The 14162-nt window shown below is 37.3% G+C and overlaps 1 protein-coding gene across 2 annotated transcripts in view; it reads right to left on the bottom strand.

The window, feature by feature from the left end:
• The window catches only part of CRYBG3 (crystallin beta-gamma domain containing 3), a 91860-nt gene that overhangs the window by 38373 nt on the left and 39325 nt on the right, over nucleotides 1-14162 (bottom strand). For both annotated transcript variants that reach the window (XM_031612574.2, XM_090152505.1), the window contains exons 4-7: nucleotides 8515-13420; nucleotides 7698-7745; nucleotides 7238-7353; nucleotides 6035-6182 (exon numbers count right to left, since the gene is read on the bottom strand). In XM_031612574.2, coding sequence (XP_031468434.2) covers nucleotides 6035-6182; nucleotides 7238-7353; nucleotides 7698-7745; nucleotides 8515-13420 — 5218 coding nt within the window. The remainder of the gene's footprint in view (nucleotides 1-6034; nucleotides 6183-7237; nucleotides 7354-7697; nucleotides 7746-8514; nucleotides 13421-14162) is intronic.

Raw genomic sequence — 14162 nt, 5'->3', positions numbered from 1 at the left:
AAACTTCCTGAAGTCCACTACTTCATTCCTGTTCTTCAATATACACTCTTGGTGGTAATTAGGTCAGATGTTATGCATCTGACTATGGTTTCAAGATGTGTGAGTTCAAGTTTCAATCACATTAAAAATCTATAGCATTTTAGACAAAGAAAGAACAGTAGTAGAAAGCATTTGTAAAGCAGATACTTCAGCAATCTTTCTGTAACTACAAAGCAACAGCCTGTGTTACCTTCCTGAAGGTTTTCTTCTGATATTTTTCTATACTGGAGAACAACTGATCTGCTCTAGAATTCAAAAGGCTTTTTAATTGAACCACACTAACTGCAGAACATTTATATAAAATTTATTGTGAATAGTTTTCTTTCTCAGCAATCAAACACATGATTCAGTTTGGATCTTTTATGATGTCTTGATTCAGCAGTGCATAACAGAATACTCTTTCTGTGACAGTGAAAAGTGGCTCACGTACTTACAGAGCTTGCTGAACTTTAAGTGAAAACCTTCAGTTCTCAGTGGTAACTTTATAGTATGCTTCTCCCTCTGAACCATGGATCTATTAGCATTATGTCAAAGATTTTGGACAGCATAAAAAGATCCAGCAAATCCTAAATGTAGCTGGATGAAGATTTCCCTTGAAGGTGCACTGGAGAAGAAACTGGAAAATAAGGATGCTGCCCCCAGCACATCTCAATTTTTTGGTTTCTGGATTTGCTCAAGAACAAGCCAAGGTCACATCGTGACAACAATCCCACACGGCCTGTGGTGTCTCCAATACCCAAAAGGCAAAACACGAAGTGATTGCAGAGAAAGTCAGCATCAGGGCACAAAAGTTGCAGTGCCTCATCTTGGGGCTCATCAAAATGCCTGCATGCTCTCCCTCTTCACATGGGCTTTGAGTGGAACTTTCAAATGAAGAAGTTATATCCCAGCTACAAAAACATCTCCGCTTGGTCAAAGTTCTTGCAGGAAGTATTTAACTGACAGCAACAGATGGGCCATTTCTAATATATGCATTTCTATTATTTTGTTTTCCTGAAGTGTCACTGTATTCTGCTTTGGCAACTTCTTGCACAATTGTGCTTCCTTTGTATTGTTGCAAGCAATGAATACTATTTGTTTTCAGGAAAAACAAAAAACCACCCTGCAATACCTGCAGTTTTATATAGATGAGTAAAAGCAGAAAGACTAGGAAACAAAAACTTTCTAGTGCAATGCTACTTTATAAAAAAGTACTGAATGAACATTATACCTCAAATTCTAAGTATAAAACAAGACAAGTTTAAAAAGCAATCTCCCTGCAGTTTTCATATTGATATGAATCTTATTAAATCACAGGTAAGAAATATTTGAAGTTTGTTTTCCCTAATAAAACCTGTCAGATGATATAGCTGAAACCTGTGAATCCAACAGCAGAATTTGATAAGCCAAATCAGAAGTTGCATCTATAAGAATTCCACAAATAATAATGCTCAACTCTTAGCTCTACAAGACTAAACAAGTAGCTTAACAAAGTATCTTTGCCTGCGGGCTCAGACAGACTAGGAGACAGTATGTTTGATTTTCATTTGGTATGAGGTAATTAATTTTTTCATTTGAAGTTTAGAAGAGCCAGTCTGTATTCTCTTTTCAAGTTTTCTTTCCTGATTGAAGCTAATGAGGCAGGTTCCACTTCAACAGGTAAAGAATCTATCAGTTCTACAAAGCCTAGGCAAAGCATGGATACTCATAATAAGATCTCTCCCATTTACTACCACCTCTCTCTTCAGCCAGGTTTTGACAGCCATAAATAGACTCTGCTCATTGTGATGGTATTTTTGTATCTACTAGATTAAGTTCACAAAGCCCCTTCATAAAGAAGTAAACTGGAAATCTTCATCAAAAGCAATATCTACTTCTTAAGTTAATAACACCTTCAAGCAAAAAGTACATTATGTTTTCCAAGCACGTGAAAAAAAAAATCACAAATACACATTTTGACTTAAATAGTGAGATACATTAAAGTTACATAGATCAATTTGCAGGCTGATGAAAATGGCAGAATTTAGTCTTGCTGTAAAACAAACATTATGTATTTGCAGATGTACACCACGTAGTATGACATTAATTTCCAAAATTTAAGCATGTAAACTTTAGCTTGGTAATATTTACCATAGCATGTCTAGATTTGCCTGAACATACTTAACAGGCATCATTACTTTCAGAGGCTTCTTTAACTTTTATAATAAAGCCATCATCATTCAAAACAAAATGAGAACCACACACATTAAGATAGCATTCAGTCCAAACACCTTTCATTTTTGAGGCGTCAAGATTTTAGAATAAGATAGCTATATGCAAAACTAGTAGCACAGTATTGCAGAACAGATCCCAAACTGGAAGGTTTCCTTTCTACTGTCCCCAGCCTGCCACCCACTCCACAAGCAGTCAAAACTTTTGCCTTATTCATTATCCTACTGACAAATCAGGCAAAAACAAAAGAAAAAGCACTGCAAACAGATTAAGACTCCTCTGGGTAGTTGTCTTACATTATACACAACTAGTGAATGCTTAGGTAAGTCTCAGCCTACAGGCACTCAACTCTATCTTCCTTTACTCTGTAGTACTCTCCTCCTGCCTGCACAGGCACTCTGGAGTACTCATGCTTCCCTTATGGTCTTCTAGGAGCAGAGATGATGAGGAATCAGCAAAAACAATACTATCTTCTACAGTCTGCAAAGTGCTTACAGAGTATGGGGGACTACTTGAACCAGTTCGTAGAATGCAGACACTTCCAAAACAGTAACATTCCTCTTAGAAGAAAGGTTAAGCCTTCTTCTGAAGAGCTGTATGAAGTACTCTCATGACCTTAGCATAAAATATTTCTTTGATGGCATTCTTGTAGCATGTCCAAGAGTTCCACTGTGAGGGATCCAGAGCCTTCAGCCACCTTGATCTTGGCTACTCACCCTTCTTTTGGATCTAAGTTTCAGCACTAACAGCACCAGCAGGGCTAAGTACTTTTTAGCACTGTTAAGCCTTCTCCTTGAAGCTGTATATTTTGGTGATTGAAATAATCAAAATAGCCTACTTAAATGACAGTAGCCTTTTATGTCAACACCAGGACAAAGCATGACTAAAGCCTAGCTTTTCAAGCTAAGAGTAAAGACAATGATGAGAGAAGAGTCTATTGAAAACCGGGCCTAATTAGTTCTGGTGCTCACACTGTTGCTTTTTAATACAGTCTAGACAAGCATTTACTGTTAATGCACAGTTTGACCTTAGGATGTGCCAGCTTCTGTAGCATTCTTTTTTTCTTTTAATCCTTATTCTGTCAGTTCTTCAGATTTTTTTATCCATTCAAAATTCTTTCTTCCAGTTTTCCTGCTTTGTATCTCTCTTGCTATTCCACATAATCACAAAACCAAGCTTCAGAATTTATCATGGCTAGAGGTAAAACAAAATATTAAAACAATTAATGTCTACACCACCACCAAAACTACTGGGTTGTGGCATTTGACAATGTAGTCCCTGTTCAAATTAATATCTTCTTTTCTTCCAGCAAACCACGCAAACAAAACAAGCCTTCATATAATATTGTGTGCATTTCCATTACAAAGAGCTTTGCTTAAGGTAAGTCCACAAGGAATCCATTCTCTACTTAACCATCTTGCAGACAGAGATTACAAACTGCTGTTAAAGATCTCTTGTCACCATGTATAACAGTGGTTTACTGGATGACTCCAGAATGGAAACACGAATATCTCTTCTCACATTTTGGTTTTTGGGAAAGCAACCCTTTGCACCCTCCTCAGGCTTTCAGAAACAGATTGAAAAAGAGGCTCCTGATTACACAAGATCAATGTATTTGCAGTAGACCAGAGGAACTGATTTGGCTAAATGGATTGTACTGAAGGAGCTGCAACAAACTGGTATGTGCAGGTAGATTTCACTTGCTTAGGCCCATGTTCATTTGCCTTAGTGGAATTAAAACTCCTCATTACTTCAAAGAGGGCTTGGTTTCATTAGTTGCATGTTACTTTGGGATCTTCATCCTCCCCTCCTGGCAAGCTGATTCAGATTTAACACATGTGGATTTACCTAGGTCATGTCCACAGTAAGTCAAGTCACAGGCTAATCACAAAGTTAACAGAATCTTTGCTTTTTCTGGATGCTTGAAGCCAAATGAGAGCACAAAGTTACTGTTGTATTGTTTCTGAGCACAATCTCTGCCAGTTTAAAAAAAAAAAAATTAAAAAAAAAATTAAGCGTTCCTCCTACAGTTTCTTTAGTAAACATCTATTTATATAGTTTTTCTATTCTTTGTAAGTCATGTCCTTCTCAAATCTGCTACCTCTAGGCATCTGAACAGCCCCTAAACATTTACCATAAAAAAGCCACCAGAAGAATCAGAAGACAAGCCAGATAGCCTAGACATACAGCCAGTACGATCCAACCTGGCAGGAGAAAAGTTATTGGGCTACTTAGGCTATGGAGAATGACAGTAGAACACGCGATCTTGCTGATCACCTACCTAAGCTGTCGAAAAGACAAACAGTTTATCTGTCATTGAAAACCAAAGCCTGTATTTTTCACAAAAAATAAATTTAAAAGAGTTGTACAGTGGTAAACTACCTTTTAAAACAAGTTCCACAGTAGCTGTCGTATAACCTCAAAAAAGGAAAATTCGCAAATTGAGGCTTAGAGAATAAAACCTCGGTCAGTGAAATCTATACCCACAGTAGTTGCATACACCATTAGGTACTTCTAAATTAGTCCACCCAAACAACCTATTGGACATTTAGGTGACATGAGAAATAGTTCTGATTATTAAAACAGGACACCGTAAGGAAGCTTTCCATCTGTGTTGCATACAAATGAAAAACATACTGGAAGAAGAACAATACTCAGCATACTTAGCTCTACTACAGATATTTTTATCTAGCAAGATGGAACTAACACCAATGTCTCTCTTTGCAAGGGCTTTCTTACATACCCAAAATACACCAGGCTTCCCTATGTATCAGACCACGGCTCTAAACATCATTACTGGATTTCTTCCATTATTTAGCTATCTTCCACATTATCAATCATTATTCGAATCCCATTTAGTCAAATGCTTTTAACGTTTACTTGAGCTAAACAAATTAACTTCACTGTTCGTGCCCTCAGCCAGCTCCTTCTGAGTTTATGTATTTTTAAGGCTTTAAGAGAATGAAGTACTTCTACTTGTTATTATGACATTATGCTGCTGTATACTGATGACAAAAAGGTCATCAATTTTAAAATGACTTGTATACCAGCAGAGAACAGAGAAATAGCACTTTTTCTGAAATGCTTTCATATTGTGATACAAATGATAATTCAGTCACAATAAAGGACCGTTGCACAGTGAAGAAATGGAATGTTACGCTAAACAAAAGGAGCACTAATTCTTCTTAAATCACAAGATCTGGTAAATGTATTCCTCGTTCACTGAATAATAATGGTTGCATTGTATTTTGTTTTAGACATTTGATTTAAACAAAATGCCCTTCAAACTGCTGGCTGTACACACAGCTAGATACTGTTAGGTGTACCACCTATCCACATGGTGGAGGCAGTGAAAATTTCTGAAGGCTATGCTGTACAAACGGGATGGGAATCCCAACTGCTAATGTCCAAAAGAGAAACCATACACACACAGTAGGTAGTTTAAACTTAAGATAAGCACTTATTTAAAAGAATATGAACTGATTTCATTTAATTTCAATTAACTGAATGGGTAAACAACTAAAAGTTGCTGAATCAGATAAAGGTAGTGGTAAAAAAAGATACTCTATACCTGCTCATTACACTCAGGAAGAAAATAAATTTAGTGCAAAAGCTAATAGCACAGAGTAAACACTCAGCAACTAAAGCCCTGGGATTTATGTTGAAAGTGAAAAATGTGTTTCACAACAAATTTGAATAAAAATCTGTAACACAGCATAGACACATTGTCCATTGTTAGTAATACATCACTGCTGACAACAGAAATTTATTATGTATGTGCCTATATTGTTAATAAAGTCTATACCTTTGTTACATGTTTGATTGAACCCACTGTGAGGTTTCTTCGATGATGTTTCACACCTGGAAGATCCCAAAGGTGATCCAGCACAGTCTCTCCTTCTTCTAGTACGTATTTCTGACCCTGGAATTTCGGTTTCTCATAGAAAATCCAACTGTAATAATGAAATAATGAACTGAGTTGTTGCTATTTGCTAAGACTGTCCTTACACGGCACATTTACTGGAAAGCTTATTACTAAGCTGTTTCTATGATACAAATTATCAGCCCTTTTGTACATCCTCCTTCAGTAGTCACATTTATTTATGATATGTAATGCTTCATTTATGCGCTTTAAGTAAAGTATATAATTCTTTTCCTCTAGAAGGTAGACTAACATTAACATATGATGTGTATAAAAATACAATTCAATAACCATGTAAATAAAAAGCCTTATTTTACTAGAACAAACACAAGTTGACATATCAAAGGATGTTCTGTTCAAGTACTACATAAGGCATAAAACACATACATACACACACACACACATAATGGCATTCAGTGTTTCATTAGAACATGAAAGAAATGCAAAATCAAATATGTCTCAAAACTGTATAAATGCTATATACATTATTACAGCCAAGAGTCAAACATACACTGTATGTACCACCAAATAAATTTCAAAGCAACAGCTGACATGGTAATGTACTCAGCTTTCCAAGGTAAAACTATTACTTCATTTTGAACTACGGTTTTACAAGTGGACAGTTGCCAAATCTACCGTTAAGGCAATGCTATATCTTTCTGCATCCACAATCTTTTACATGCTACATTACAAGCAGTAGTTGAATCGCTATGTTGTATGGTCCTTTTGCAACAGCTACTCTATAATGAAATTAAACTGAAAAAAAAAAAATCTTTTCTTTGGCATACATGTGCTTCAGTGATGATTATTGCTTTACTGTCTCAGTAAGCAAGAAGTCTAAACTTACTTGTGGTTCTATTAGGAACTTTCTGTTTGAAGTTAGTTCCCAGGAGGAACAATATTTTTGTACTGCAGCATGTGAAGCCTTGTTTTATGCTTATTTCACTGGTATGAAGTCTGATTATAAAGAAAGAAAAAGACATTCTTGCAGATCAGATGTGTGTCATAAAGAAACAAAAACATAAGAAAAAACACACGTGCAATCTTTTGAAAAGATTCTGTTTAAATATGACCTGGATTTCTTACCATCCTCTAATTATCCTAAGTAATGCTCCAATGGGAAAGATCCAGGATGTGGCATCTAGCACATCAGAATGAATTTCTTGTTTACTTTTGTCACCATGAATATCATAAATAATAATCTGAAACAACACACAACACATATGAATGAAGGCTCATTTTAAAATACAACACAGACAGTTAATTTTTGCATGGAATAAAAACCACCCATTTTGTGCCCACTGTTTTATGAAGCACCCTATAGAAATAAAACAGCAGTAGCAGACAAGGAAATATGGTAGGATTACTAGTGGCAGTATTTTTACCATACAATCCTATGTTTAGCACGTGCAAGCAGATGTTACAGTAAAATACAGAAAGCCAAAATAATGTCAGACACTTCCCATTAAAAAAATCTGGTATAACAAATTGTTTTGTATATCATAGTATATCACTTTGAATCATGTAACATCCCAATTCTACTTACTTTTCCTGGTCTTGGATTGTATGTGAGACTTGCCCGGTCAACAAGATTCTGAAATTAAAAAGACGTGAAAAACAACTAGAAACATCCACAACATTAGCACAAGGCATAGAAAGCACAGAAAGACTGCATGTCTTAACAGTGGCAAAGCCAAATCAGATCCCATCACAAAATGAAGCATTCCCAACGCCAGAAGACCTGCTTCTTCATTTGCACATTTGGTTTATGTGGATTTCCCAGTTTCTAAACATTACAAGAAATGTTTCCATACCTTCATCTGCATTGCTTTAAATACACTTAAAAAGGGAACACTAACAAGAAGCAGCTGTATTACTCATTAACCAACCTACAATTTAAGTAAGATTTTGCAGTGAAAGAATAAAATAATCCCTTAAGCAGATAATTATATATTTTTGAAAATACAGCTCTACTAATCTTAAAAGTGGACGAAGTGAAAGAACAATGTTCATACAAAAGACAATGTCACGATTTTCAGATTGAAATGTCCTCGCATAGTGAAGCTGCTTCCTATTTTACAGACTTGCCTATTAGGCATACTTTTTCATTACATTTTCTGTTCACATCTCCTCTTTTACAATTAGAAACTGCTTTCATCTATCTTTCACCTGTGTGAAACAAAAAAAATATATATAATTTTCAATTGTTCTATCAGAAGACTTTTTTTTTTTTTTAATCTATGATCTTAAACACTCTAATTAACCTAGGAAGGGAAGGGGCTGAAAACAGATGTGGCAAAACAGAAATTTTGAACTGGGGCTAACCATTTTGGTTATTAACTTTAAGTGACGTGACATCTTACCACTGGTAATTCTCCCAGTTTGAGCATGGCATGATCTTGGGACCAACGAATCTTTGGCTGCAATATATCCTGGAGAATGCTTCCAAATCTTGTTCCCTTCTCAGAGGAGTAATTGTTGGCAGATCTCAAGTACTGATAATATGCACTTGTAGGAGGGTGCTTTAGAGTAGTATCAGCTTTCTGTGAAACTGGATTGCAGTACGTTTGCCCAGGAGAAGTCTCACCTTGAAACTGTTCCATTTGCTCCTTAGAGTCAAATTGCTCTTTTGAAAGAAAAGGTGATTGTTCAAGTAATGGATATGTATTTTGGTCATTTGACAGAACAGTTCTTGTTCGATTCCTTGCCCACTGACTGGAAAGACATTCTTCTTCTTCTCTCTCAACATCAAGAACATTTCCTTCATACAATGACTGGTCCTCATCCTCATCCTCCATTCCCTCCTCATCTTCCTCTTTACTGAATTGAGTAGTCAACTGTAGGCGCTCAGAAACTGATTGAAGAAGGGAAAGCACAGAAGTATGGTCAGAGTTATCTTTAGATACTCCATTAGGATGGCCTTCTGGTGACATGTCTGCAGACAGCAAGTCTTCATGGGAGCTGTCGTCTTCATATATTGGAGACAAAGAGAAAGGATATATTCTATAGCGTTTGGCCTCCACACTCAGAAATGACTCTGAGCTATTGCCCTCTGTGGCTTTATTCAACTTGTTATCCTTTCCATAAAAACAGGTGGGCTCATTTTTATTTTTTGCTCTTTCACACATTAGATGACCTACACTATCCAAAGGCAGATCAGAAGGAGAAAGCGAGCTAGTCTGTATATCATCAGTAGAGACAGATCTATTCTCAGTTTGAAGGGCACCTTCATAAACAATTGTAAAAGAACTGTTTTCCCACTGCTCAATTAGTGGAGAAAAGCCTAAAAGATCTGTCGATTCCTTCATGTCATTCCTACAGTCCAGACCATTTTCTTCAAGCTGATCATTTCTCTGCACATCTGAATCCTTCATTTGCACCTCTTTCAGATTCTTTTTACTTCGGGCATAAACTGAGTTGAAGTAGTTTTCCCCTTCATTGTGCTCTCCAGTAGCAGGCAATTCAGAGTCAATGAACTGTGCATTTAACTCAATATTGACAAGTGTCTCGCTTGCTCCCTTTGCAGGTTCCTCTTCGCTCTCCCCTACCTTTGAATCTTCTAAGGCTGCTTTTACTTGTAAAAACATTTCTGCAGCCTCTCTTCCACTGTGTTCATCCAGATTACCCTCTGCACTGCTTTCCACAGAACTCTGAGGACTCGTTTTGACTCTGTTTTCCCTTTGTGAGCTGATACTTTCTTCATCAGGCATAAGAGATGACAAATTACCATTTACAGATGGCAGCAACATGAGCTCTGGCATATCTGCATTATTGCATGAATCACTTAACTGCAATGGCAGAAATATTTCTTCAGTAGCAGCTGCATCTTTATTTGATAAATGTAAAGACACATCATATTTTCTACTTGTTGCTGATAATCCAGCTTTACTGCACATCTCTGCTGCAGCCAGATGTTCATGCACCTTTTTATCATGTTCCTCTTTTGCTGGTATCATAGGGGTTGATTCTGGCCTCACTGAACTACCAGCAGATAGAAATCCATTTGTTTGACATGCAAATGCATTATTTGGTATATCTTCATCTCTTTGGAGCCAATCTATGCTGTTTTCCGTACCATTTGAAAGCAAAGGAGGACCTGAGCAAACTGCCTTTTCACAGTTTATACTTATATTCTGAGTTTCTGCCTTCCCTGCTGGTTCTCTGATTAGTTCCTGTGTTTTGGAAGATAAATTACCATCCAGATTTAAAACCTTTGGGTTTTCAGCTTTAAGTTTACACTCAATGTTTTCAGAATGCTTTTCACTCTCCCTGCCTTGCCACTGATTGGATGTCAGTTTTTGTTTGGCTGAGTTAATAACTTCATCAATTATTTCTCTCGCTTTTAATGCCAGTACACTATGTAGGTCAATTTTAGCAGGGATGTAAGATGGTATCATTTCATCTTGATTATTTGTATCGTGCATTTCATTTCCTGTAAATGAAAATGAGCCTCCTCCACTGCTCTCATTAAAATGTTCTAATGAATGCACAGCTGACTGGATTTCTTCTGCTTCCAGCTGCGCAGTTACAGTTTTCTGATCATTTAGAATATCTGTATTTACTAAACTATCCTTTCTCCCACAGACTTGGCAGACACCAACAGCTTGTTTTGCTATTATTTCCTCTATAGCCAAGTGTAAAACTGAGTCCACTATTTCCTCAGCTTTCTTAAACAAAAGAGCAGCATCTTGCAAGTTAGTGCAGTCTTGACCCACCCTGTTAGTATTGTTCCATATTTTCGCAAAATGGAGATCATTTGATTCTGTAGCTGCAGCAGCTGTTTGTTCACCTGTTTCAGAGCAAGCTTCTGAGATACTAGAAGTCTGGTTACAAAGATTCATCTCTTGCACAGCATTTTTGCACACCTCAGTACACTCTAAATTGGATGTCCTTTTCAAGGGACAGACGTGTGATGGCATTGCCTTTGTCAAGACATCAGCAGCAGCCTGCTGTGCAGAAGATAAACCCTCTGCCTCAACACCAAATCTGCAACCAGAGGAGCTACAGTCCTCCTGTGCAATGCCTGATGTTTCCAAGGCAGAAATAGAAAACTTTGAGCCTTCTTTGGATTCCTGAGTAGGTGAAGGGGACTTGGGGATGCAAAAATCCTGCACATTTACTTCAGAAGTAAAATGATGGAGCACAGCTGGGGTGAACTCAGGTTCCAGAGAACTGGATGGGCATGAAGCTCTCAGGTCTTCTGAGCAAAGTGGTGCTTCAGTCATTCTGTCCTCAGGGATTATTCTCCTAGACTCAGCAGTCACAAAAACACAGCTGTCCTGCTTGGAAGCAGCAGACCATCTAGCAACCTGACCATTTTCAGAGTTAGTGGCAGGAGAAGGCACTTTTCCTTGGTTATCAGATGAAGAATAAAGTACTGTGGATGATATCCCATGCTTATTATTGCTTTTAACTTCGGAAGAAATATTAATATGTGTATTTTCACAGCTAGGTGGAGGAGCAGAAACAATGTCTACATCAATGTCTTTTTGAGAGATGACAGAGAAACGCTCAGTCAAAGGTTGACCTTCACATCTCAGGGCAGAATCAGAAACCTCCAGATGTTCTTCGTGTGATTTAGAAATGTGAGAGGAAAGTTCAGAAATACAATTCTTAAATTCAAAAGGAGCAAGAGCCATCTCATTCATATCAGCCTCATTGATTTTAGAAGCAGCAGGTATAGTATCATCTGTCCTTCCAGTGCTGACAAAAGGGCAAGGTGCAGGCTTTGATATGTTATCTCCTGCAAGCGTAACTAATGATTTTTCAGAAATGTCTTGCACAGTTTTATGGGAAACTGTACCATGGGCAGGAGTGGAATTTTCTGAGATACTCATATCTACAGTCTCAAAGAATTTGCTCTTTTTACATTCAAGATCAGGAGTAGAAACAGTGTCTCTCTTATCTTTTGAACCAACTCCTTGTTTCACTTTAGTTTTATTTACAGATTTGCAATCAGGATGAAGGGAAGCTGAGTAACAGTCACCTGTTTCAAATGAAGACTCAAAGCTAACAGAGAGAGATTCTGTCAGCTGATCCAAGTTAGATTTCACATTTTCACATCCACGTGTGCATGATACAGCAAAATTTTCCTCTGCAACCTCTGACAAAACCTTCTTTTTTTCCAGACAAGATAAACGCTGTGGTGCGGCAGTATCCTTAGAGTTTTCCACAAGGTTTAATTGATGCTCATTTTGTACATGCATTGGTTTCCCTAACTCATTCAGTTCTTCATTACAAGTCACATGGTCCACCACTGTGCCTTTATCATTTTTAAGAGTTAACTTTGAAGCAGTCAGATTACCTGTGACTATGCACTCTTCTCTTGTGGACTCCATGCTAAGCGAGGTGCAGCATGTCTGTTCGTCAAAAGGTAAAACAACAGTAGCAAGAAAATTCTGTGGATTTTGCTCTCTTTCTGCAGCTGCCACAATTTTCTGTGCATCACTCTTTCTTGGATCACTATCTTTATTTGCATTGCCTGTGTTCTCATCTGCTTGCTGCTGGAACATAGTATTGGAATGATATGTCTGTACATTTGATGTTAGCTCTGAGTGGTTATTCATTTGATGATTACAGCGATATTCTTCCTTGCTCAATTGGAGTTCTTTGTTAACTCTGTCATCCTGCATTTTTTCTTCAGACTGCTGATAGGAGTGATCATTACAGTGAATTTCTTTTTCACAGTTAGAAGTGGCATTTTTGTCCATTTGAAATGGAGCTTCTGTTTCTCCCAGCAGTACGTTTTCTTTTCCAAACAAATTGTCCACAGCACTAAGGGCATTGGTAATCTGATGAGTGGAATTGGTTGCGATCTCACTGTTCCCACTAGATGACAATAATGAATCTTGTGACTTAACTTTGTTTGCTTCTAAAGCTGATGTATGTTTCAAGTCTACTCCACTAGATGAACCAGTAGGTGAAGCTGAGGCATTTGGCATTATTTCATGTTTACTGCTACCCAAGTAATGTTGAGCTTCACCAGATTTTTTCAATTCCATTTTTACTGTAGAAGAATTTACTATGACATCATCTTCATGATCTTTATCCTCATCTTCTCCATTTTCCTTTGTTAAGTGTTCTGATTTTGGAGAGACAGCTGTTTGGATTTCTCCATTTTCCTTGATCACTGAAACATCTCTGTTCTCAGTACTTTCTTCTCCTTTTTCAGTCATTTCTGACTGACTTTTCAGTAGCTCTCTAATCCTTGCAGAACCTCGATATGTTGCATAAGTGACTGCAGGTGCTTGTGATTTTCGTTGCATCTGCCTGCAACAATGAGCATTATTATCAGTATAAGACAGAACATGTAAATAGTTACTGTGATAATAACAAAGGTTAAAACAAACTGTAAGTGACGTACATCACCATTTTCCTTCAAAGGCTAAGACAAACTGTAGACTGCACACAACACTACCTTCCTCCTTTTTCTTCTCCTCCTAAACATGGATTTCTGTGACAAATGATACACGCTATCTTTTACCATAAAAAGCCAACTTAAACTATGAAGAACTAGATGTTGCTATAAACAACTTCCATCATCTGCGTTCCATTGAATAATGGATTTTTTATTTAGTAAAGCCTCTATAAGTCAGCATTTGTAATGACATAAAGAAGCATACTTTTGTGAAGATGTTATACCCACTAAAACAGGCCTGTACTTAAATACTGCTTACTTATTACTACAGGGTAATAAGGAAAGAAAGTAAAAGCAGATCAGGTAAGAATGAGAATTGCTTAAATGCTAGAAGAAATAGCAACATGAGAAGCCTAGGAACGTGACAAGAAATTGGTAGATCCAGCCCTTTATCAACTCTCAATAGCAACCAAACAATTCCTTTGCCCTGTCCTGCTCCCCCTGGAAAAGCAAACAAACAAAACCCAAAAATCCCCAATGCAAAAACTGACAAGAAGAATCACCATGGAAAAAATGTGATCCTGATCTTTCCCTGCCCTCTCTGATATTCTAAGGATAAATTCAGAGCCTGTCACTATCAATTTTCTGAAGAAG

This window comes from Phasianus colchicus, chromosome 1 (assembly GCF_987193195.1).
Source record: "Phasianus colchicus chromosome 1, bPhaCol1.hap1.1, whole genome shotgun sequence".
In the NCBI taxonomy this organism is placed as follows: Eukaryota; Metazoa; Chordata; class Aves; order Galliformes; family Phasianidae; genus Phasianus; species Phasianus colchicus.
The sequence above is the reverse complement of the archived record's forward strand: the minus strand, read 5'-3'. Positions and strand labels throughout refer to the sequence as shown.